At 39.2% G+C, this 23,654-nt stretch overlaps 1 protein-coding gene across 8 annotated transcripts in view; it reads right to left on the bottom strand.

The window, feature by feature from the left end:
* Nucleotides 1-415: 415 nt before the first annotated feature.
* Nucleotides 416-23,654, bottom strand: part of RUNX1T1 (RUNX1 partner transcriptional co-repressor 1) — a 152,107-nt gene continuing 128,868 nt past the window's right edge. For all 8 annotated transcript variants that reach the window (XM_015097929.4, XM_042254495.2, XM_027973236.3 and 5 more), the window contains 3 exons: nt 21,987-22,055; nt 16,516-16,706; nt 416-2,384 (listed from right to left, as the gene is read on the bottom strand). In XM_015097929.4, coding sequence (XP_014953415.2) covers nt 2,109-2,384; nt 16,516-16,706; nt 21,987-22,055 — 536 coding nt within the window. In that variant the 3' untranslated portion in view covers nt 416-2,108. The remainder of the gene's footprint in view (nt 2,385-16,515; nt 16,707-21,986; nt 22,056-23,654) is intronic.

Raw genomic sequence — 23,654 nt, 5'->3', positions numbered from 1 at the left:
ACCAAACCCAAGTTAACGGACCACTTTAGATTTTTAAATAAATGCCTGGTGTGTATATGTATGTGGAGTAGTGTCTTCCCAGCCTTGAAAACTTTGGTTGTCTACACAGCCTGCAGCACTGCTGACTTTCCGTAAAGCACACAACCACATTCTGGGCTACCATTTTCAAAACTAACAAGTAGTTCTGGTCTGGACCCTGGACGACGAAGGGTTAATGGATTCACACTATACCTTGCTGAACATGTTTAACCTGCTGATCATTTTGGAAAGTAGTACTGGTGCTTTTCAAAATTCCAATTTTGGTCCATCAGATCAGTCTTTGGCTGACTTCCCTTTTTGTAAGAATACTGTGTAACCTGGCATTCAGCAGTGTTAAAGCTGTCAGTCTACACCTCAGCATTTGGAGCTCTAATGATTTATCTTTTTTTTTTTTTTTTGTAAAATTAGAAATACTTAAACAACCTTACAGCGATACACATGCACTGTCTTTTTTTTTAAAAGTAGGATATCTTGTTATTTTTTTCAAAAGTCCCTAATAATGATTTTTCATCAAAAAAAAAGAAAAAAAATCCACTACTACTCTATGCTACAGCTAAACTTGGTGGAATGGATCTAGCATATTTAAAAAGTTTGCTCAAAAAAAAAAAAGCATGCCTAGGGAATCATTGTGACAGTGCAAAATACATTTATGTACATCCCTCTTACAAAAACACCAATATGTTAGCATTCCGTGAAGCATGCTGGTTTTCAGGGAAAAAAAATCCTATAAGAGAGTGAAATAGCAGCTCCGAAAGATAGCCTTTTTCTTTTCTTTTCTTGAGGACAACCAAAAAAGTCTTTTTTTTTTTTTTTCTTTTTTAACTACTAGAGAAATACCACTAATACATACAGATATAAAAGCAGCATAGAAAGATACAGGTTTCTCACCAACTAGGAATAAAGAGACTAAATGTGGGCACGTGGTTAAACTACAACGCGTCTTCACAGTCGTCCAGCACGTTTACAAGAAAAACACCATTGGGAAACCTCACAGGACAGAAGTGTTTTAACACCAAGAGAACTACTAGTTTTTAATTAAAAATCCAAACAGGGTGGGGTTGAAAAAATTTAGAAAGGGGCTGGAGCTGGAGCCACCATTTTTTAAAAAATTATTTTTCAATATAAAATGAATGAGCTGGAATAGACCCAATGTCTTGCTCTGTGGAACCTTGCAAAAGTGAAGAAACGTTGAGGGTTGTTTAGAGCAGCTGGCTGGTGTCAAAGCTGCCAGGGTGCTAATAACTGCAGGCTGAGTCTCTGACTTCTGTGTGTGTGTGTATATATACTTATATATATATATAAATATATATATATAAAGGAGCCTTTTGTGTTATGGCATTTTTTTCTTGCTGTTGTGTTCACATATCCCACTGCAAAATCATCTTTCATCTTTCCTTCTGTTGACCTGGATATTATTATTTCTTTTCAGAAACAGGAAAAAAAACCCGAACATCTGTGTCTCCTTCCAATATGCTACACATCTGCGCGTTATGTAGCGGGTCTTCAAAGTTCAGTTAGCAACCCACGGACGCCATTCATCTTCTTGTTAAAATGTCTACTGCTGTAGCCAATGCTCATGCCCTTGAGGGTTTTCCTCTTTTTTTTTTTTTTTTCCGTTATTGGATATAAAGAACATTGTGACTTTTAATATTAGCATTTTTGCTTTCAACAGCAATTAGCAATCTCTTGGTTTGCTGTTTGGTAAAGCATCGGTTAATGAGGTCATCTAGTTTAAAATCCCAGCTACTGGAAAATAACAGGGAGGAGGTCAAATCTATCATTTCATGTTATATTCTCTGCTCTCTTTTCAGTTCTCTAAGGAAAAGAAATCTTTGTTATCCACAATAAGTCATTATGACCCGTTACTGGCCTTCTGTTTTACGATCGCCTCAAGATACAGTTAGGTTCTCTCTTGCTGAAAGTACTGAAACAGGATAGTTCGTCTATAAACAAACAAAACAAAACAAAACAAAAAAAGGAAAAAAAAAAACAACTTTGAGCATCTGAGGATGAGGAATTGGTTTCGTGTTGGTTGTGTTGTCTTTCCTCCGACAGTTCTGAGTGCACGTCTAGCGAGGTGTCGTCTCTATGGTGGAAGGGGTCCCTGGGGTGGTCGACCTGGGGGTGGCCGCTGGTGGTGTGTCCATGGGGCTCCCAGCCCCACTGTTGGGTGTGACGGAGGAGCTGACGGCAGGTGTGTCCCCCTGCTGCTGGGCCTGCAGGGTCTGTCCACAGATGTGGTGGTGCTTCTCCCAGTCTTTGTGCTGGCAAAAGGAGCCACAGTATCGGGCTGTGTTACAGCCGCTGCAGGTCTCGCTGGCTTTACGGCCGCAATTCCAGCAACTCTATGGGAGGAGGCAGAAAAGGGTGACATCTCCAATTAGTACCTGGACCAGGTCAAACTCTGAGAAAGAAACTAGGCAGTAATGCCCCCACCCCTTACTTTTAAGAACGGTGAGAATGAAAAATCCATGTGTGTATTTGTACACACACTGAACACACTGGAGATGTTGGCTTTGGTGTGGTGACTGCCCAGACTTCAAAAACTCTTAAGACAGCTACACAAACTGGTTGAAACTCTTTCCCATTTTCACTGTAAAATTCCTTCTTGTTAGGTTTAGTATCTTCACATATAAATTTTCTGTTCATCCATACTAACAATTGCTACAACTGAATTTTTTCCTTTCCTAATGAGAATACCACCATGGAAAGATACAAAGACACCAGTCTTGGAGAAGCTTCTTCTTTCTAGACACTAACAGGAACCACAAAGGAACTATGAGAATGATCTGGGGACAACAGAAGATGAGATGGTTGGATGACATCACTGACTTGATGGACATGAGTTTGAGCAAGCTCTGGGAGTTGGTGATGGACAGGGAGGTCTGGCGTGCTGCAGTCCATGGGGTCGCAAAGAGTTGGACTCAACTAAGCGACTGAACTGAACTATTAGATTCAAAGGAATATAATGGACTAGACAGAGGATTTTATTCCCTGCTCCAGCACAGACCAGAGAGATTGGGGCACGCATTCAGTTCTCCCCCACTGCAATTAGTTATTTACTGTACCTGAAAACCAAATGGTAGGAAAGCCTCAAAACAATCCCCTTTAACTTCAGCTCCCTCAAGATTGGATCCTTGGTTTGTTCCTTCTCTGATACATTCTAAGCACCCAGTACCTGATATATATATATTGTAGGTGCTCAATAAATATTTGTGAAATCAATAAATCAGATCACCTAATTTGGCTCTGAAAAGCCAGAAATACTAAAACTGGGTAAACAACAATTCAATTTTCATATACTGCTTTCCGGGCTGATGGAGTTCCTTTGAAGCTCACTTGTACCTCAGCAGCTCTGAGCAGTCAGAAAAGCAGAGGAAACTGAAAACTCTAATGAGTTCTAGCACCCTAGCAAGAATACTGCCAGTCTCCAGGGGTGCTTTCCAAAAAGTGAGAAAAGCAGAAATGAGGCTGCCTCTGAGATAAACACACCATGAAGCTGGGCACAGGCGCACTAGAGACGGAAAAGCCCCTGCCTGGGAAGATCCTGGGAAATGAGGGAGCTTCGGGAACCACACTGACGATGACAGTGCCCTAAGGGCCCTTCTGGGGGGGGGGGGGAACTCAGGAAGCCTCCTTGAAATGTTTGTGCCTCCTTTGGCAAGACCATCCATTGTGCAATGTTGTATCAAGCAATCTTAGCTCTGTACCATTCATCATTTTATTCTTTATCTCCCTTGGTTTTATTTTCTTGCCAAACAAACCTCTGACTGTAATCTGGTAACCCCAACCAGCTGAAAGCATGTGGCTGTTATCACAATTAAAATATAGCTTTTTAAAGCCCCGATCTATGTGGATATGAAAAAATCTCCCCACTGTGCTTCTTGCGATTATTTTTGCTTTCAGCATGCTGGTGGTTTGGGTTCAGGTGGGCCATAAGCCTATTAAAAATGCCCCAGTGGAATGTCAGCTCATCACCCTGGACTGTATGCTTTTACCACTGTGCAAAATATGCTAAGGAAATTTTAGCATTCGTCCTAATCTGGCTAACAAATAAAGGGCTCTTAGAGTCTTTCAAGTCCTTGAAGCCTATAAACTCAAGAACGATAGCATAAAACTTTTATAAAGAGCTCAGTCCTGTGTTCATATTTCTTTACCACTCAGAAATGACAGTCCAATGAAGAGGAAAAAATAAAAACTTTAAGATCTCAAAGTCTGGCCAGTAGAAGGTGTTGCAAGTGAACACAGCTAAGGAAATCTAGAAGTTTGATTTCTATGCTCATGTTATAAATAAAAATGGAATTACAATTAACAGTCAATACCAGAACAAAGTAATTTTTTTCTACTGCAGTTTAATTTTCCTGGGAAAATATCTCAAAAAATATGTACCTCTGATCAGAGGCTTCATGACCATAACCAGAAGCCCTTTTTTCTGAAAATTAACTCAATCTTATCGCATGGACAATGGTGCTACAAAGACCTGAACAAACATGGGCCTGTCCATCCTCCAGAGCAGCGAGGTATGACACTCAGCACTCAGGGTGGTTTACTTCCTTGAGCTTTAGGCATTTCGCATAATGCCAGCTGGATCCTGGAACAAACTCAGAAATAAGTGAAATTCCTAACTTACATCAGAAAATCCCAACTAGAGAACACAGACTGAGACCCAAAACAATATTTTAAGGAAATTAAACATCTAAACTGAGTCAAGTGGCTTCTTTAGGAAATACCCTAGTATAAGTCCTATCCGTTTCCTGGCAGAGTCACATCTTGGCAGACACAAGGCAGTAACTGCCTGCTTCTCAATGGCTCCTTCAGATTGAAATCAGATGTAGGTAACTATCTCAATTTAAGTTGATTAAACACACAGACTAAACCAGGTAATTACAAATGCATGTGTGGGGGAATGGAAAGAGGAGACAGAAAGGGGACTTCTTTATTTTTTAAAGTGTTTTGAAAGATGGGAACAATTTTAAGAATAAAAAAGTGGAACAATGCCAAATATAGAAACAGATGTTTTGAATTATAAAGCTGCTGGGAAACTGAGACTTTTTTGCTGAGCATCTCTGGATTCTAATCCAGGATTCAAGGGCTCTAGTTTTTACCTCCAGTCCCATTCTGAAGTTGTTCAATCCCATTCATTTACCACCCACTGCTGAGACAAAAAACAACCTATGACTTTAGAAAGGTGCAAAAGAGAGTAATTCAAATAAGCTGGTGGGGAAAAAAAAAAAACTGCCTATTTTTTTATTGCTCTTGACAATGCATTGCAATGAATGTGTAGGGAACTTTAGCTCAAGTGTTCAACAAATGGAAAACTCCAAAGTGCAGATTCCTTTTTAAAAGTTCATTAGAGGGACTTCCCTGGCGGTCCACTGGCTAAGACTATGTGCTCCCAATGCAGGGGGCCAGGTTCAATCCCTGGTCAGGGAACTGGATCCCACATGAAATAGAGTTCCCTACCGCCTGCTGAGAACAAAGGGTTTTTGCATGCCACAGTGAAAACTAAAAATCCGTGTGCTGCAACTAAGACTCAGCACAGTCAAATAAATAAAAAATATTTTTTAAATAAAGTTATTAGAAAACAAGCAAAGCAATTTCCAATAATTCCTTCTGGGTGGCTCTACCAAATTTCCTGTTAGCTAATCCATACCTGTTGGAGAAGGCAATGGCAACCCACTTCAGTACTCTTGCCTGGAAAATCCCATAGGCGGAGGAGCCTGGTGGGCTGCAGTCCATGGGGTCGCGAAGAGTCGGACACGACTGAGCGACTTCACTTTCACTTTTCACTTTCATGCATTCTCCAGTGTTCTTGCCTGGAGAATCCCAGGGGTGGCAGAGACTGGTGGGCTGCCGTCTATGGGGTCGCACAGAGTCGGACACGACTCAAGTGACTTAGCAACAGCAGCAATCCATACCTCTAAGACTGATGCCTGACCAGGGGCACTTGGTCTCTCAACCATCACTTCTGGGAACCATGGATCTTATCAGTACTTATGAGTGCAGAATCTTATATCAAATTTGAATCATTTTTAGTTTCTAAGTTTTCTGTCATTCACAAAGGTGGAAAACTGCAAATTGTGTATGATACCCAGGGGTATATTCATAAAGGCAGGGTGGTAAGGTGGTCAATGGCTTCATCTAACTTTACATTTTTCAATTTGTGCTTTTCATATTCAAGCTAGTACTTCCTAATAGTTGCTTGTTTTCTTCATTGATTTTTCAGATAGATGAGCTTTGCCTTCAGTCTTTTAAGCAATGATTCTGGTGACAATTAGCACAACAGTATAGACATCTCAAGAATACCATTTCATAGCAAATTTTGTCCCCAAAGTCCATGGCACTTTATAGTCTTCCTTTATTTGTGATATTATTCTTTTTTCAGCATAAGGAATATTTTTCCTCCCTATCATGAGAATCAGCCATTTTCCAAAGCTAGGCTAGGACTCAGATGAAGAACAGGAGGCAGAACACAGCCCTCCCTTTATAAACGTACTGACGCTACATACCGACATGGAAATGATGAACTGAAGCTCTTGGTGCCATTGCTGCATGTCAAAGACTACTGACACTTGTCTCATATCAACAATCTTTTTGTTCCTATGAACAAAATTATTTCCTTCATCTGGTTGTTTTAGATACAGAGAGAATGGTCTTTCTGTCCTACTAGCAAAATAATAGCTTTTCTGGTTCTTACCATTGGAAATTCCTTTTACAAGAAACAAAACATTTTCTCCTAAGAAGTTTCTGCCGGTCTTATCCACCTGTAATTCTCAAAAAAACAAACAAAACAAAGAAAAAAAAAAACCTTGCACACAAGTGATGGCCAAAGAAATAAAGCAGAATGATTATAACTGAAGTTCCCAAAATGTAAGTAACTTTTTACAGCAAATAACTTCCATATCTATGAAATGACACAGGCAACGTTTAATTCATCATGCCTTTGGACTGCAAACCACTCTTTCTACAATGTCACACTTTGTCCATTGCAGATCTTTCTCATAACCTGTTTCGGCAGGAATAATGTTAGAAGGGCACTGCAACCGTAAACGTTGACAGACGTTGGACCAGGAAGTTGCAACCAAAGAAAAAGTATTATCATGGTATGTAATGGAAATGGCTTCCAATTTTGAGTGGCTTCAGAGTCGTTTCTTCTTGGTTTTTCACTTCTAGCTCCATCACTCAGTGGCTTTAGAACCACAAGCAAAGTACTTAAGCTCCTAGAGTGGCAGTACCTATAAAGTAGGAAGCATAACTATAGGATTACTCAGGATTATATCAGTGCTAACTAAGGGGTCCAGATGAGCAGTGGACCCTGAATAAACGGCAGGAACTAATACCACCTCCTCCTTTTGGCACTGGTTGAAAGCAAATGAGACTACATACATCTTTGCACGGCACAATCTTTACAATCAGAAAGCTCATGGTCCTGTGCCTCCCCCCTTGAGGGACACTGACAGCTACACAGACAGAACATGTCCTTACTTCCACTAATATGTCATTAGTGGCCACTTACTTTTTCTCCTTCCTCGCTGCCCTCAGATCTTCTGAAGATTTACTACTGACCATTTCCCCATTCCTCCTTTTTAAAGATAATATCCATCACTGGGACTTTCTTGCAATCCAGTGAATAAGACTCCATGCTCCCAAAGCAGGAAGCCTGGGTTCCATCCTTGGTTGGGGAACCAAGATTCCACACACCATGTGGCACAGACCAAAAAAAAAAAACTTTTAATTAAAAAACAATTTTCCTTGTGGCATGTCTCCCTAACTTTGGGTTTGATACAACAAAAATTACTTTTCTTATACTATAACCTCTCTGTCTTCTTTTTATGTCCCTCTAAATATTTGGCAAGGAGGAAGTTGGCATAAAGAAAAGAAATATACTTTCCTCCCTACGCATTCCCTTTCAGTCATGGTTTTAACTATTAGTTGTAAGAAAATGACTCTTAAATCATCTTCCAGGCTTTCTTTCTTTTGTGAGCTTCTCTTCCTTTCAAATGCCTGTTCTGTAGCACTACCGGGATGCTCCCCTGTTATCTGAGTCAGTAATCCCTAAACTCGACTCCCTGGCGTGGTCCTTTTCAGTTACTGGCAACAACCAGGCCCAAGACTTTGTCATCTCATTGGAAACTCCCCAACAACCTCTCAGAGCCAAACCCGACAGATCTTGCTTCTCCCTTAATTCCTTAATTCCTTCCCTGCCCCTCCTGTTACAATAGCTTTTTAATTGATTTTTTTTTTTTTGTCTCTCTCTTACATATTCATACTGTTCGTTTGTAAGGTGAATTTTATAAAAAAAATATTTCTACTTATCTTACTTGTACCTATTATCTACTTTCCTAGATAAGTCACAAAAACATTATCCCAGTTTTACAGATGAGAAAACCAAAGTTCCAAGAGATGAATCACTCCAGATCATTCCGGGCCCAATGGACCAGCCACTACACCATGAACATCTATGGATTCAGACAGCCGGCCTTTTAGTAAATTAAACAGATAAGCAAAAATCTTGAGTTAACATAGAATCAGCTCCTACTCTGAAAGCTCCAGATTCTTCTGGGGATCAACAGGGCTGATTAGATTGTGAGGGTTTTTCCAGGAGCCATGTTGGGAGACTTCGTGGTGGCTACATGCTACAGAGTCCACTGAGACCATTCCCAGAGGCTGGGCCACACTGCACAAGATCCACTGGGAATGGCTCCATGAATTCTAGAGGGGGTAATAAAGATGAACCTCTCAGATTTACCCATTTACAATATTAGGGCTCAGAAAGTTCTGGAAACCAAGTCTGAAGGTTCAATCAGTGTTTCTACTTAAGGGCCACAAAACCACCCAATATAAGTGTGTGTATTTCTGCACCTACCTAGGAATATGAATAAAGACTACTTCAGTCTATGGTGAAATAGCACTTTAATAGCTTCAACACAAAACTAACTACTGGAACAGCACAATTATTGACTCTCTCTTTGAGGCTCAATTCCAGTCATGTCCTTTGAATCCCTGAACTAGAAAAAGTTATGGATTTCAAAGAAAAGCTACAGCATGTTTCTTTTGAAATAGTTCTAATCTAACAATATTCACTGGAAAAAAAAGGACGACATATGTTTACAGATAGGAACTAGAAGTGAATATGAAAAAAAAAAAAACAGTTGAAGATGGCCAGATTCAATGAATTTCCTTTCTTTTGATTTTATGCTAATTCTGGCTTTACATTCTTGATGAAACATGTAATACACTTAAAGAGAGAAAGTACAGAAAATGCCATTTGCTTGTGTCTCCCTAAGCAGTCCAGTAACTTTCACATGGTTGGTGATAACTATTACTAGTCTATAAACCTAAGTGAAATTAGAGAATGGATGAGGCAATATGGGGGTGGCATGGATAGTGTGTGGAGGGTAGCTACAGAATAGCTGCTGACTTATCCTTAAGTATCAGATGAAACAAAACTTCTTTCCAGAAGCCTTTGCACTAAAGTCCAAGAAGACTCATAATTTAGTGATCTGAGTCTTCTAATGAATTGTAGTGAACACAAAGGTAGGGACCTGTGTATCTTCATTGCCTGGTGCTATCCCTGCCATATAATACAAGCTCAGTAATTTGGTATTGACAGAATAAACACATAAATGAATATAATTTAGAGCAATATGTATCAAATAACAGGTCACAAACATGAGTTTTTAAAAGAATATCCATTCATTTCTGGGTACAGATTGAAAAATCAATGGATCCTACCTTTAATGGGAATATATACAAATTTCAATCAATTGCTGATGATGGCTAGACCAATTATTCATTTCAACAAATAAAGAACAATTCAGAAAATTTCTGGAGCACTGTGCTATATGGACTTTTGTTGCTGTTGTTCAGTCTCTAAGTTGTGTCCAATTCTTTGTGACCCCATGGACTGTAGGATGCCAGGTTCCTCTGTCCTCCACTATCTCACAGGACTTGCTCAAATTCATGTCCATTGAGTCCGTGATACTATTCAACCATCTCATTGTCTGCTGTCATCCTCTCCTTTTGACTTCAAGCTTTCCCAGCATCAGGGTATTTTCCAATGAGTCGACTCCTCATATCAGATGGCCAAAGTACTGCAGTTAAGCTTCAGGAATAGTCTTTCTAATAAATATTTAGGGTTGATTTCCTATAAGATTGACTGCTTTGATCTCTTTGCAGACCAAGGAACTTTCAAGAGTTTTTCCCAGCACTACAGTTCAAAAGCATCAATTCTTCGGTGCTCAATTCTTTACGCTCCAACTCTCACATCTGTACATGACTAGTGGAAAAACTCTGTGTTTGACTATATGAACCTGCTTTTTAATATGCTATCTAGGTTGGTCACAGCTTTCCAAGCAGCAAGTGTCTTAATTTCATGGATGCAGTCACCATCTGCAGTGATTTTGGAGCCCATGAAAATAAAATCTGTTACTGCTTCCACTTTCCCCTCTTCTATTTGCCAAGAAGTGGTGGGACTACATGCCATGACCTTCATTTTTTAAATGGCGAGTTTCAAGCCAGCTTTTTCACTCTCTCACCTTCATCAAGAGGCTCTTTAGTTCCTTTTCACTTTCTGTCATTACAGTGGTACCATCTGTATATCTGAGGTTGTTGATATTTCTCCTGGCCATCTTGATTCCAGTTTGTGCTTCATCCAGCCAAGCATTTCACATGATGTACTCTGCATAGAATTTAAATGAGTAGGGTGACAATATACAGCCTTGACGTACTCCTTTCCCAACTCTGAACCAGTCAGTTGTTCTATGTAAGGTTCTAACTGTTGTTTCTTTACCCGCATACAGGTTTCTCAGAAGACAGGTAAAGGGGTCTGATATTCCCATCTCTTTAAGAATTTTCCACAAGTTGTTGTGATCCACACATTAAAGGCTTTCACATAGTCAATGAAACAGAAGTAGATGTTTCTCTGGAACTCGCTTGCTTTCTCCGTGATCCAGCCAAGGTTGGCAATTTGATTCCTAGTTCCTTTGCCTCTTTGAAACCCAGTCTGTACATCTGGAAATTCTCAGTTGACATATTGCTAAAGCCTAGCTTAAAGGATTTTAAGCATGACCTTGATAGCATGTAAAATGAGCATAATTGTACAGTAGCTTGAACATTCTTTGGCATTGCCCTTCTTTGGGATTGGAATGAAAACTGACCTCTTCCAGTCTTGTAGCCACTGCTGAGTTTTTCACATTTGTTGACATACTGAGTGCAGCCCTTTCACAGCATCAGCTTTTAGGATTTGAAATACCTCAGCTGGAATTTCATCACCTCCACTAGCTTTGTTTGTAGTAATGCTTTCTAAGGCCCACTTGATTTCACACTCCAGGATGTCTGGCTCTAATTGAGTGATCACATCATCGTGATTATCTGGATCATTAAGACCTTTCTTGTATAGTTCCACTATGTATTCTTGCCACCTCTTCTTAATCTCTTCTGCTTCTGTTAGGTCCTTACAGTTTCTGTCTTTTGTAATGCCCATCCTTGCACAAAATGTTCCCTTGATATCTCTAATTTTCTTGAAGAGTTCTCCAGTCTTGCCCAGTCTGTTGCTTTCCTCTATTTCTTTGCATTGTTCATTTTAAAAAGGCCTTATCTCTCTTTGCTATTCTCTGGAATTCTGCATTCAGTTGGATATATCTTCCCCTTTCTCCTGTGCCTTTTGCTTCTCTTCTTTCCTCAGTTATGATTAAGCCTCCTCAGACAACCACTTTGCCTTCTTGCATTTCTTTTTCTTTGGGATAATTTTGGTCACTGCCTTCTGAACAGTCTTATGAACCTCTGTCCATAGTTCTTCAGACATTCTGTCTACCAGATCTAATTCCCTGAATTATTCATCACCTACCCTGTATAATCAAAAAGGATTTGATTTAGGTCATATCTGAATGACCTGATGGTTTTCCTTACTTCAATTTAAGCCTGAATTTTGTAGTAAGGGCTCATGATCTGAGCCACAGTCAGCTCCAGGTCTTAATTTTGCTCACTCTATAGAGCTTCTCCATCTTTGGCTGCAAAGAACATAATCAATCTAATTTTGGTATTGACCATCTGGTGAGGTCCATGTGTAGAGTCAAATTGTGCTGTTGGAAAAGGGTGTTTGCTATGACTAACATGTTCTCTTGACAAAACTCTGTTAGCCTGTGCCCTGTTTCACTTTGTACTCCAAGGCCAAGTTCAGATCAGTTCAGTCGTGTCTGACTCTTTGCGACCCCATGAATTGCAACACGCCAGGCCTCCCTGTCCATCACCAACTCCCGGAGCTCACTCAAACTCACGTCCATCGAGTCAGTGATACCATCCAGCCATCTCATCCTCAGTCGTCCCCTTCTCCTCCTGCCTGCAATCCCTCCCTGCATCAGTCTTTTCCAGTGGGTCAACTCTTCAAATCAGGTGGCCAAAGTACTGGAGTTTCAGCTTTAGCCTCATTCCTTCCAAAGAACACCCAGGGCCCATCTCCTTTAGAATGGACTGGTTAGATCTCTTTGCAGTCCAAGGGACTCTCAGGAATCTTCTCCAATACCACAGATCAAAAGCATCAATTCTTCGGCGCTCAGCTTTCTTCACAGTCCAACTCTTATAGCCATACATGACCACTGAAAAAACCATAGCCTTGACTAGACAGACCTTTGTTGGCAAAGTAATGCCAAACTTGCCTATTATTAAGGCTACCTCTCGACTTTTGACTTTTGCATTTCAATCCCCTATGACAAAAAGGACATCATTTTTTGCTGTGTTGTGGGTCTTCACAGAATCAGTCAACTTTAGTTTCTTTGGCATCAGTGGTTGGGGCACAGACTTGGATTACTGTGATGTTGAATGGTTTGCCTTGGAAAGCAACTGAGATCATTCTGTCCTTTTAGAGACTGTGCTCAAGTATTGCATTCTGGACTCTTTCATTGACCTTGAGGGCTACTCCCATTTCTTTTAAGGGGCTCTTGCTCACAGTAGTAGATATAACGGTCATCAGAATTAAATTTGCTCATTTCTGTCCATTTCAGTTCATCTACTCCCAAGATTTGAGGTTCTGTCTTGCCATCTCCTGCTTAGCCACATCTAATTTACCTTGACTCATGGACAAAACATTCCAGATTCCTATGCAAAATTGTTTTTTACAGCATCAGACTTTACTTTCCCCACCAGACACATCCACAGCTGAGGGTCATTTCCACCCTGGCCCAGCTGCGTCACTCTTACTGGAGCTATTAGTAATTGCTCTCTGCTCTTCCCCAGTAGCATATTGGACACCTTATGACCTGGAGGGCTCATCTTCCAGTACTATATCTTTTTGCCTTTTCATATACTCCATGGTGTTTTCTAGGCAAGAATACTGGACTGGGTTGCTGTTTCTTTCTCCAGCGGACCATGTCAGAACGCTTCACTAGGACCCGTCCATCTTGGGAGGCCCTTCACAGCATGGCTCTTAGCTTCACTGAGTGACACAAGCCCTTTCGCCATGTCAAGGCTCTGATCCATGAAGGGGATGTGGATCTGATTTGAGGTCAAATGACTAAAACTCAAGAAATCTCTCTGAATATAAAAATATAGGTAAGAATTCTGAGTAGCATCTACACTGCTTTCTCTGCAGATCAGCTGGGCCATGACGTCCTAACCTAACAGAGTCCCTATCCTGGGGCCAACCGTGGTAAGGTTGGAGTAGGAGAGGGAACTCTATTCAAGCCCAAGGAAACCAGAGCTGTTCTGGCTCTGTTCCGAAAGGGCCTACGATTTTCTAGACTTGAAGTGACTTCTAAGCATCACTGCTGGGGTGACTTTTATCAGGTCATTTCTTCTAAAAGGTGTACATTATTTAATGTGAGGAAAGAATAGGGTGCAGGAAAATAATTGGCTGGATTCCAAACTGTGTACTCAGTCTTAAATGAAAAGTAAACTGTTCCTGAAAGGGAAGAAAAGTATTTACTTACAAATTCAAGCTAAGATTGAGCAAATGATACAACTTAGATTGTTCTCAGACACCATTATTCCTCAGGGGAATTAGCAGCATTAATTTATGACTAATAGATTAACCCCCCTCCCCCCCCTTTTTTTTTTTTTGTCAAGTCCTTGGTTAAACCCTTTGTGTATATGTTTGGGGGGTGTGTGTGTGTGTGGACTCATGGTCAAGTCTGAAGGAGTCTGGGCTTCATTCAAATGAAATCTCTCTTCCATCTTAGGAAACGTCTATATTACTTTTGCTGAGAAGAGGCTTGATGCCTCAAGAGGTCAATCCCCCACAAGTCTTGAAAGTGGTCTTGTGGTTTAAGAATAACAGTAGTAAATCTAATTAAAATTGCCTTTCTTTATCTGTATCCCAAATATACCTTCATAATCCTTATTTCATTGTTCTGAAACAAAGCAAGGAGGGTGGTATGCTGAGAGCCCCAGTGGAGATCCTGCCAACCCCCAACTATGTGACTAGCCAAGTGAGCCTCTTCACCTGCAATGTGATTAAAAATGATTGTCTCAGAGTTGTAGCCATCATATGAGATGACAAATCCAAAGCTTTTAGAGGTTTAGTGGTTTTTTTTGTTCAAAATAACAGAATTATGGAGCCAGAAATTAAATGTGGCCCTCTGACTTCCAAGCCTTTTCTACTAGCATAGATGTGAAGTGAAGTGAAGTCACTCAGTCGTGTCCGACTCTTTGCGACCCCATGGACTGTAGCCTACCAGGCTCCTCCCTCCGTGGGATTCTCCAGGCAAGAGTACTGGAGTGGGTTGCCATTTCCTTCTCCAGGGGATCTTCCCAACCCAGGGATCGAACCCAGGTCTCCCACATTCCAGGCAGACACTTTAACCTCTGACCCACCAGGGAAGTCTACTAGCATACTGTACTTTAAAATCCTTGAGAAATGTCACTGAAGACTAGGGTAGTACTATATTAAAAATCAGTTTCTCAAGACATCCAAAAAGAAAGAAAACACTTACTTTAGAAGGTCACTCATATCTAGGTTATTTCATCCTATCTAATATGTATAGCTACTGCTTGATATACCAGATTTTTATAATGCTAAATACCAGTGTCAAGTTCATATATGCTTCTGGATATTAGATATAAAGGTACAAAGATTATAGATACTAAAGAGATAGCACTGTTGGCCAAATATAAAATTAATTCTCAATTTCTCTAAGATATTTATCTTCAGAATTTAGTGACCTATAAAATATTCTTATAATGCATAACAGCCCTAAAATGTTTATATGAAAGTGATAATGTTTTAATGATAATAACAACTGTGCCTCACAGTATCACTAACTTGAATAGAGCAGGACAAATTCTGTCCAAAAGATGGTAATGTTCTCTTAAAAAAACATGAAACAAAGTCCTTAAATGTCTTAGCCATAAGATGCCAATAAAATTGAATTCATATCTAGTTTAATTAAACAATGGAAGTCAGGAGGTAAAGGGTAGAAAACTTCCCTTTGTCCCTCTTTTCCTGAGAAACTTTCAAAGGTTGAATATCAATTCCTTTTGTCCCCTTGTTATTCATCTGCTACACATTAAATAGAAACTCTGGGTATCGAGTAATTCCCATAGGGTCTTTCATCTACAGAGAAGCCTGGTACAAATTAAATTCTTAGTCTCCTTCATGAATTATAGATATGTGTTGTAGTGGACCGTTGATTTATCAGCATACGCTTTTGCTAGTTCAGCGTGGTGTGACAGGCCAACGGCAGTCCTTCTCTAAGGTTACTTTGGGTTGGGGATTGGGGTGCTGTATTAATTAATATAAAGCACTATCATGTTGCTCTGACATTACAGTCTCTGTTTAAAAGGCATCCTGTTAGACACTGTGTTTTAGTTACCTCCGTGATCCTTCAGCCATTTAGGTTACCTGTGTATGTGTGTTCTAATACACTGTAATAACACTAAAACGTGTAACACCGCATCTGCCAGTGATGTGATGCTTATGAAATGACCATCTTAATGGTTATTACAAATAACGTGCAAGAACAGACCGTGCAGAAGATCTCTTAGGAATTCTTAATTGATGCAAAAGTTGGTTTAGTATTGGACTTCAGAACCAATAATTAAGGAAAAACTTTGATCCCTGCCTGCAATATATCTTCAGGCGACACAGCTTAGACAGGGTCTCTGTCCTAAATCCGGTTTCCTTCCTTTTGGAAACCACAGATATATACTAACCCACACACCCACACACATACACACCCAGAGCAGAGTTCTCAATCTCTAGTGCTAGGAAGTTCGAAGATTTTCACTTGAATTTGTTCCCCACCAAATATGCTAAAAACCTTTTTGCGGCAGGTTTTCTTTTAGGTCTTTAACAAACACAGTAGTTGGTCGGCTCTCGGTCGATTTCTCAAGTGCCAGGCCTCCCGGAACCACTCCAGTTTCCCCCTCAGACACAAGTCAGTCTCTGGCCCAACATGCACCTCGGCTCGTCCCCTCCCGCTATCGCGAGACCCACCCGCGAAGCGGGAAGCCTCTCCCGGAGCAGCCCCCGGCCGGCCTCACCTCGCTCGAGTCCTCCTGCTGGTTGATGACGGCGAGCGCGTCCTCCGCCGCCTGCCGCTTGGCCTCGGCCACCGTGCGCTCCATTTTGGCGCGCTCCGACGTGATCATGTCGTGCGCCTTACGCTCGGCCTCGGACACGGCCTTCTGCAGCTCGGTCATGGCCTGCCGCTTCACCTCGTTGACCGCCTCCTCTGCGGGCCGGGCAGGGGGGACCGGACAAGAGAACAAGCTCTGTTAGCGTGCGGCCCGGGCTCCGGACCCGTCACCACAGAACGCTAGACGACACGCGTGACTCCCGGCCCCGGACTGGGCGGGTCTTCCAGATGTCTAAAGACTCACGTTCCGGAAATTTAGGAAAGGCAAAGGGTGAAGCCTTGTTCCTTTAATTTACGCTCCTGGGAATACCGTTTACATTTCTGTAGCCTCACGATAACTTGACTACCAAACTAGTGCTCCATACAGGATCCTGAGATCAGACTTAAGTAGTCAGAAGACAAAAATCACCACAAGAAATCCGTCTACATAAACTGAGACCCACGAAGAAGAAGGTGTTTTGCCATAATGAAATATGAACACAGGGAGTCCATGGGTAATGCTTTCAGGAAAAGAGAAGAAGGGAATAGATTTTACAGACACACATATATATGCAAACACTTTTTTTGCTGGTAAAAGATACAGTAATGAAAAGGTGTGTCATAACAATGCAGACCTTTGAAAGAAAATCCAAGATGAAACATAAGGAAGATCCAGCTTTTCTTTTTCCTGTCATTTCCTGAGTGATGTGGATATATAGGGATTAAAAAAAAAATCATTTTCTCATTTCCAAATTTTTCAGTTGTAGTCCATCTACTGAATCAAATGTAAACAGTTTTGCATAACCAATTGTTGCATTAGACAAATATAATTGAATCATACTGCAGGCCAAAACAATCAGGCCCGACCACAAACCTGCAAGGTGTCAAATTAGCTCTTTATTTCTGGCTGTGGAAAGGGTGCAAAGATTTGACTAATGTACAACAGAAGATTGACAACTAAAACAAGTAATTTCCATTTAAAAAAATTAACTGTTCTAATTAACAGGGAAAATATCCTCCCCCTGAATTAGTTTATCTAATTTTCATCTTTATTCAAAGCAAAATGACAATGATTAATTGAAAATTTAATAAGCAGTAATTATTAACTTGGCAAATCTCGTACCAATTAACACTCTATTAAAACTAATTATGACATGTTTCATTCAAGTGTTTGCACTTAATTGTTTCACTCACTTAAAAAGCACCTTAATTAAATGTTCTGTTTAATTAAAAACATAGATTCCTAATAAAAATGTTATACTGCAGATTAAAAATGTTGAGATATAAATACTCCTATAGTTCTTAAAATTTCTATGTTTTATTTCACACCTCCATAGTTCATGACTTGAGGATCAGGAGAAGCCCTGCACTATTAATTAGTACTCATGACTTTCGTAGCCTCCACCATTTTTTATAGGATTATTTCTGAAGCTCACTCATCTGTAATTACTGTCGGCTAGATTTTATAAACTAAATTAAAAGGGAAAGATCCAGACAGGAAATATTAACTGAAATATGTTCAGCATTTTTTGGTTGCTTTAAGATATGCATTTAAAATCTGGATGGGAGCAGAGCACTGCACAGAGCTGGCAGCACCTTCTTCACCAGGAGGTGAAATGATACCTTTATTATCCTATCATAAAGACTTGGGGCACTAGGGAAGCACTGCCCTTCTAACTGTATAGTCAGGGTCTAATTTGGTTTGAATATTCAAGGTGAATTAAAATTCTATCTAAGTGGTAATACAGGACAATAATTTTTGCTTACGATCAAAGCTGTAGCTTGACTAATTGTATATGTAAATCAGGCAATTTATATTTAAATTATGCATTTCTATTCTAATCCCACAGGCATATACAGATCAGCAAAGAGAATTGGTAGGACATTTACAAGGTGCTTGAATATTTATTACCAACAGCAAACACTCATTGATTGTTTGAAAAATATACTGAAGAAAACAGTTGCAATTTAAAAACTATATTTATGGTAGCCTTTCTCCAAGTTTATAAAGACCTTTTAAACTTCAGAGTGTATTTTACTACCTTTGCTATTGCTTTTAAAAATACTACTTTTAGGGGAAAAGTGATATGGCCTTCAATTATTTGTTAGGATTCCAAATATTTAATATGTGTCTTGTTATTAATTGTATTATTAGGGTCACATGCAAACTTTGAATAGGGTCTATAGGTTAAATAATTATATTGTTTTAATGTTAATATCCTGATTGTGGTAACCATACTGTGGTTATATAAGAGAATGTCCTTGTTCTTATTAGGAAATACACACTAAAACGTTTAGGGTAAGAAGATATCACGTCTGCAACTTACTCTGAAGTTGCTGGGAAAAATATATATAATGCATAAACAGAAAAAGAGCGAAGGAAAGATGGAAACAGAAAGAGGAGACATCAAAGCAAACATGGTGAATAGGGAAAACTGGGAGAAAGGTATATGAGATTGTTTATACTATTTTCTGCAACTTTTTCTGCAAGTTTGAAATCATTTAAAAATAAAATGGTACAAATTATTACATGGTGTACTTTCAAGCACAGGATATAATTTTGAAATTAAAATTTTCTCAGAAACACACCTGGGTTACATTCCATTGAATTTTAGATATTTGATATTAGCATTTGATATTGTTCAAATGCTTTAAACTTGATTTTATTTACCTATATTTGTCACAAAGATAATGTATAATAGTTTCATTGAAAAGACATACTTTTGTCAAAAAAAAAATTGCCATTAGTAAATTTTAGAATCTTGGGGAAAAAACTTTCAAATTTTAACAGGCTGAATGTAGATAGCTGTCACATTCTGCCTTTGGTGTTTTGCTTATATTGGATGCCTTGATACTTTGAACACTAGAAATGCTTTTTAAGAAGCCTGTAAAGATAAATATGATAAGCACTTATTTGAAACTTCCAAATGAAACTGTCATCTGTTGTTCAAAGATTCAATATACTCCTTAAAATTTAGCAGCTATCCATAGAAAACTGTTCCCAAACTGTTTTTATGCAGCAGATTAGGGATATCACTGTGATAAAAGTACAAATTTAATGAACATTACTTCCAGGTCAGGTTTTAGACCGAAGACCTAATATAGATGGATAGGCACATTTTATAAATATTCCAAACATTGGTTTGATAAGATTTAACCCTTCTTAGAAAATGCGTGGACATTACATAAACAAGTATTGCTCTTTCTCTCTTTTCAGAGTACCCAAAATACAATGTATACCAAGAACTGGTTTCAGAAATCCACGAAACAGTGAAGAAAAATTAATAGTGGACTCAATAGATTACAATATGTCAAGTTAAAAAAATAACTGATTAAGCACAAAGTACACAGTGCTGTTTTGAATCTGCTTCCAATTGCTTACCACTTATGGTAGGATTTCCTTTTTGCATAGCTATTCAAGTTGACTTTCCAACAAAGGTAGTATATTCAGAAAAATCTGCTCTCACTTAATAGCAGTCAAACAAAGACTTGAGCAGATAATAGCACAGAAGGAATTTGGATTACACAAGACTTCACTGTCAATTTTTCTTTATGAACTATCAAGATTTAACTCAAATACACATAAATAAGGGAAATAGAGACTCTTTCCCTCAACACAAAAATTCATCTTTCTGCCATCCAAAATAACAATTCTTTGTACCTCTTACTGGAATAAGTTGCACTGACAGCTCAAAATTGGAGAAGAAAAATGGTCAGAAGGAACACATGGCAATTCTTTCTCCAGATTATGTGGCACTCACCACATTTTAACAGCCTAGGAGTATTCCATAACTGTTATCCTGGTAGGAAATCTTCTCAGAGGCGATGTGGTAAAACTGGTAAGACTATACGGACTGGCTATAGATACACACACACACACACACACACACACACACACACACACCACACCACACCACACCACACCACACCACACCACACCACACCACACCACACCACACCACACCACACCACACCACACCACACCACAAATAAACCTAAACCTTTAGGCTGAATGGTTCTATCTGATTTGTATACTAGACATGTAAGAGATCGTTCTCTCTGGTTCTGAATCTAAAGCTGCTAAGCCTAGAATACCATCAGATTTTGAAACACCTTATCACTCGTACAAAAGAGTTACTAGAAAATTTAAAAAAAAAGAAAAACACAAAACTCAAATAAGATTCAAGGGACCAGAGTCACCAAGTTGCACAGAACTACAGACATAGCTGGGTCAAATCAAAACCCAAACTGAAATCTTCTGTAGGAAAAAAACCCTTTTCCCCTTGATTGGGGGTTCACTGCCCCACACCTGTCTGATGGTTTGTAGAAACAGCATTTTCCAGTTTCTCAGCTCAGACAAACCATTTTAACAGTTGGAGTTGTTTAATCACGAAGTCATCTTCAACTGCTTTGCAACCCAGGGACTATAGCCCGCCAGGTTCCTCTGTCCATGGGATTTCCCAGGCAAGAATACTGGAGTCAGTTGCCATTTCATGCTCCAGGACATCTTCCCAACCCACAGATTGAACCCGCGTCTCCTGTATTAGCAGGTGGATTCTTGACCACTGAGCCATCAGGGAAACACTAACAGTTGGAGTTATAGAAACTCAAAGCCACCTTATGTGTTTCCAATGTCATTTTAAAGTCATGAAATAGGTTTATAATTTATCTTAGTTTTTTTTTTTTCTTTAAATAAGGTTTTGGCTCAACTTACTGGTATTGCACCAAGATTCTGCCAAATTTGATTTCTTTAAGCCCAGTAAGTCAATGAGTCATCAGAAACTAAGCTACTTTAAAATGTTATCTCTTAATGAAAATTAGATAGTATACATGGAAAGGAAAACAGAAATTTAGCAACTTTGTCATTCATTTTAGCTTTAGTCATTGAATATTAGCACAAATGATCAATTTTAAAAAATGTTGGTAACCATAAAATTTCTGAGTGCCTCAACCAGTTGCTGTGATATTTTTTAAAAGAATTCAAAAGGTAGATGTCAATTATAGCTAGCTCAATTAAAAAAAATTAGAAGATAAGGCTAAAGCAAAATACCAGACTTTATTTTCAGGAAGGAAAAAGTGCATGCAAGCTGAAACCTCAGCCTTCCAGCCTGAAATCATTACAGCCCCTGAAAAATAGGGTTTATAACAGAGGTATCACCAGACCCTCATTACAGTAGCACTAGCAGATGCTATATAATAAAAACTATTCTGTGCTCTAATCAGGCCTGGTTTAAGAATATTCATCAGGGTTTTTAAATTTTGTGTGTGGGGGGGTTTATTTTGTTGTTGCTGTTCTTGTTAGCGGTAAAGTCCTTTCTTGTCATTCTTCACATCACTGCATTAACAACTGCACACAGCTGCCAGAACACTGAACTCATGTTTTTAAACAATTCTTACCAGCTTTCTTCCAGATCTCCTCTGGCACATATCCAGAAGCAGGCCTGTGAAGGAACTCCCGATGTGCATCTACGAGGAGGATAGAAACCGGTGGAGAGGGGAGGAGAGCACCGTAAGCACCGTTATGTCATCACACAGGAAGAGCAAGCAACGCCCACTATCTTGGCTTCTCTACAGAAACACAGTTTTTTAAACACTTTCACTCCAAAACGTAAAAATAGGAAAACCAGCCATCAGAGCTCAAGGAAAATACGTCACTGGTGTAAATGCTTATATGCTCAAAACCGAAACAACTCTAAACATTTCATTATGTGTGAGTCTCTCGGACTCTTTGCGACCCCATGGACTCTAGCCCACTAGGCTCTTCTGTCCATGGAATTCTCCAGGCAAGAATACTGGAAACACTATTCCAGGGTTGTCATTCCCTTTTCCAGGGAATCTTCCTGAACCAGGGATCAAACCCAGGTCTTCTGCATTGCAGGCAGATTCTTTACCATCTGAGCCCCCAGGGAAGTCCAAATTTTTCATTATACAGTATGTTACACAACACTGTTCCCAGCACTCCCTAAGTATGGGAATCTCTATGAGCATATTTTATTAAAGAAAGCAAATTATATTTGGCAACTTTCTCTTTTTTTATGTCAAATTGAGAGTAGAAAGTCATATTATATTGGAGTAACATAATTTTCACACAGCTATGATTCTACCACCTTTCAATACATAGTGAGCCTGACTCCATGGCTAACCAGTTCTCACACTTAATTACTTTAAAAAATCTTGCTGAGCATTAAAAATTCTTACAACGATTGGATTATATGGATCTGACATGGATGGGAGCAAGAAAGAATCGTTAGAATGGATTCACAGAGAGCTAGTTGACCAACTGTAACTAGTGCAGGACATGCTTCCGGGGGCGGAGGTGGGTGAGGGGCGGATATGAAGTTCCACTATAAGTGAAATGTGCTTTTATGCTGCACAAATTTTAAAAGTTGAGAAAACAGATCATAATAAAGTTGATATAGGAATGCTAACCTCCAAATAACATGTTCATGAAAATGACATGATACTTATTTTCATGTTTTTATACATGCTTAAAAATAAAGTGTATACAGTCTTCCATAGCTAAAATATGCTCTAAACCTCTTCCATACTGGATTTTTCAAACAAAATTCTATATATTTAGAAGTTTGGAGGAAGAAAAAATATCATTTTAACTTTTATAAATTGAACAATCTTTCAACTCATGATAAATTTCAAATAACTGAAGTTTTCTTTACATGTATAAGAAATGTTAAGTAGCAGACTTTTTAAAGAATACTTTATCTAATGTATGTTGATGGTCAAAAGAAATTCAGCCCACTCTTCTATATTTTGCAGAGCTACAGAATAAGAAAACACAATCAAATTAGCTAAGTATATATCATTTTATATTTGAATGCCTTAGACACATTTGAATATTTTGAATCACTTGAGGGTACATAGATTATCAGTTGCCCAGAACATAAAATTTCCAGAACTATTCTGAATTATCAAAATTTTATAGTTTACTGAAGGACATATGGAAACTCCCTGTACTATCTTTGCAATATTCTCAGAAGTCTAAAATTATTCCAAATATAAACAATTTTTGAAAGTTTACAGTATAATTAAATGACTACTTGATAACTG

The sequence above is a fragment of the Ovis aries genome, chromosome 9, assembly GCF_016772045.2.
Source record: "Ovis aries strain OAR_USU_Benz2616 breed Rambouillet chromosome 9, ARS-UI_Ramb_v3.0, whole genome shotgun sequence".
Lineage (NCBI taxonomy): Eukaryota > Metazoa > Chordata > Mammalia > Artiodactyla > Bovidae > Ovis > Ovis aries.
The sequence above is the reverse complement of the archived record's forward strand: the minus strand, read 5'-3'. Positions and strand labels throughout refer to the sequence as shown.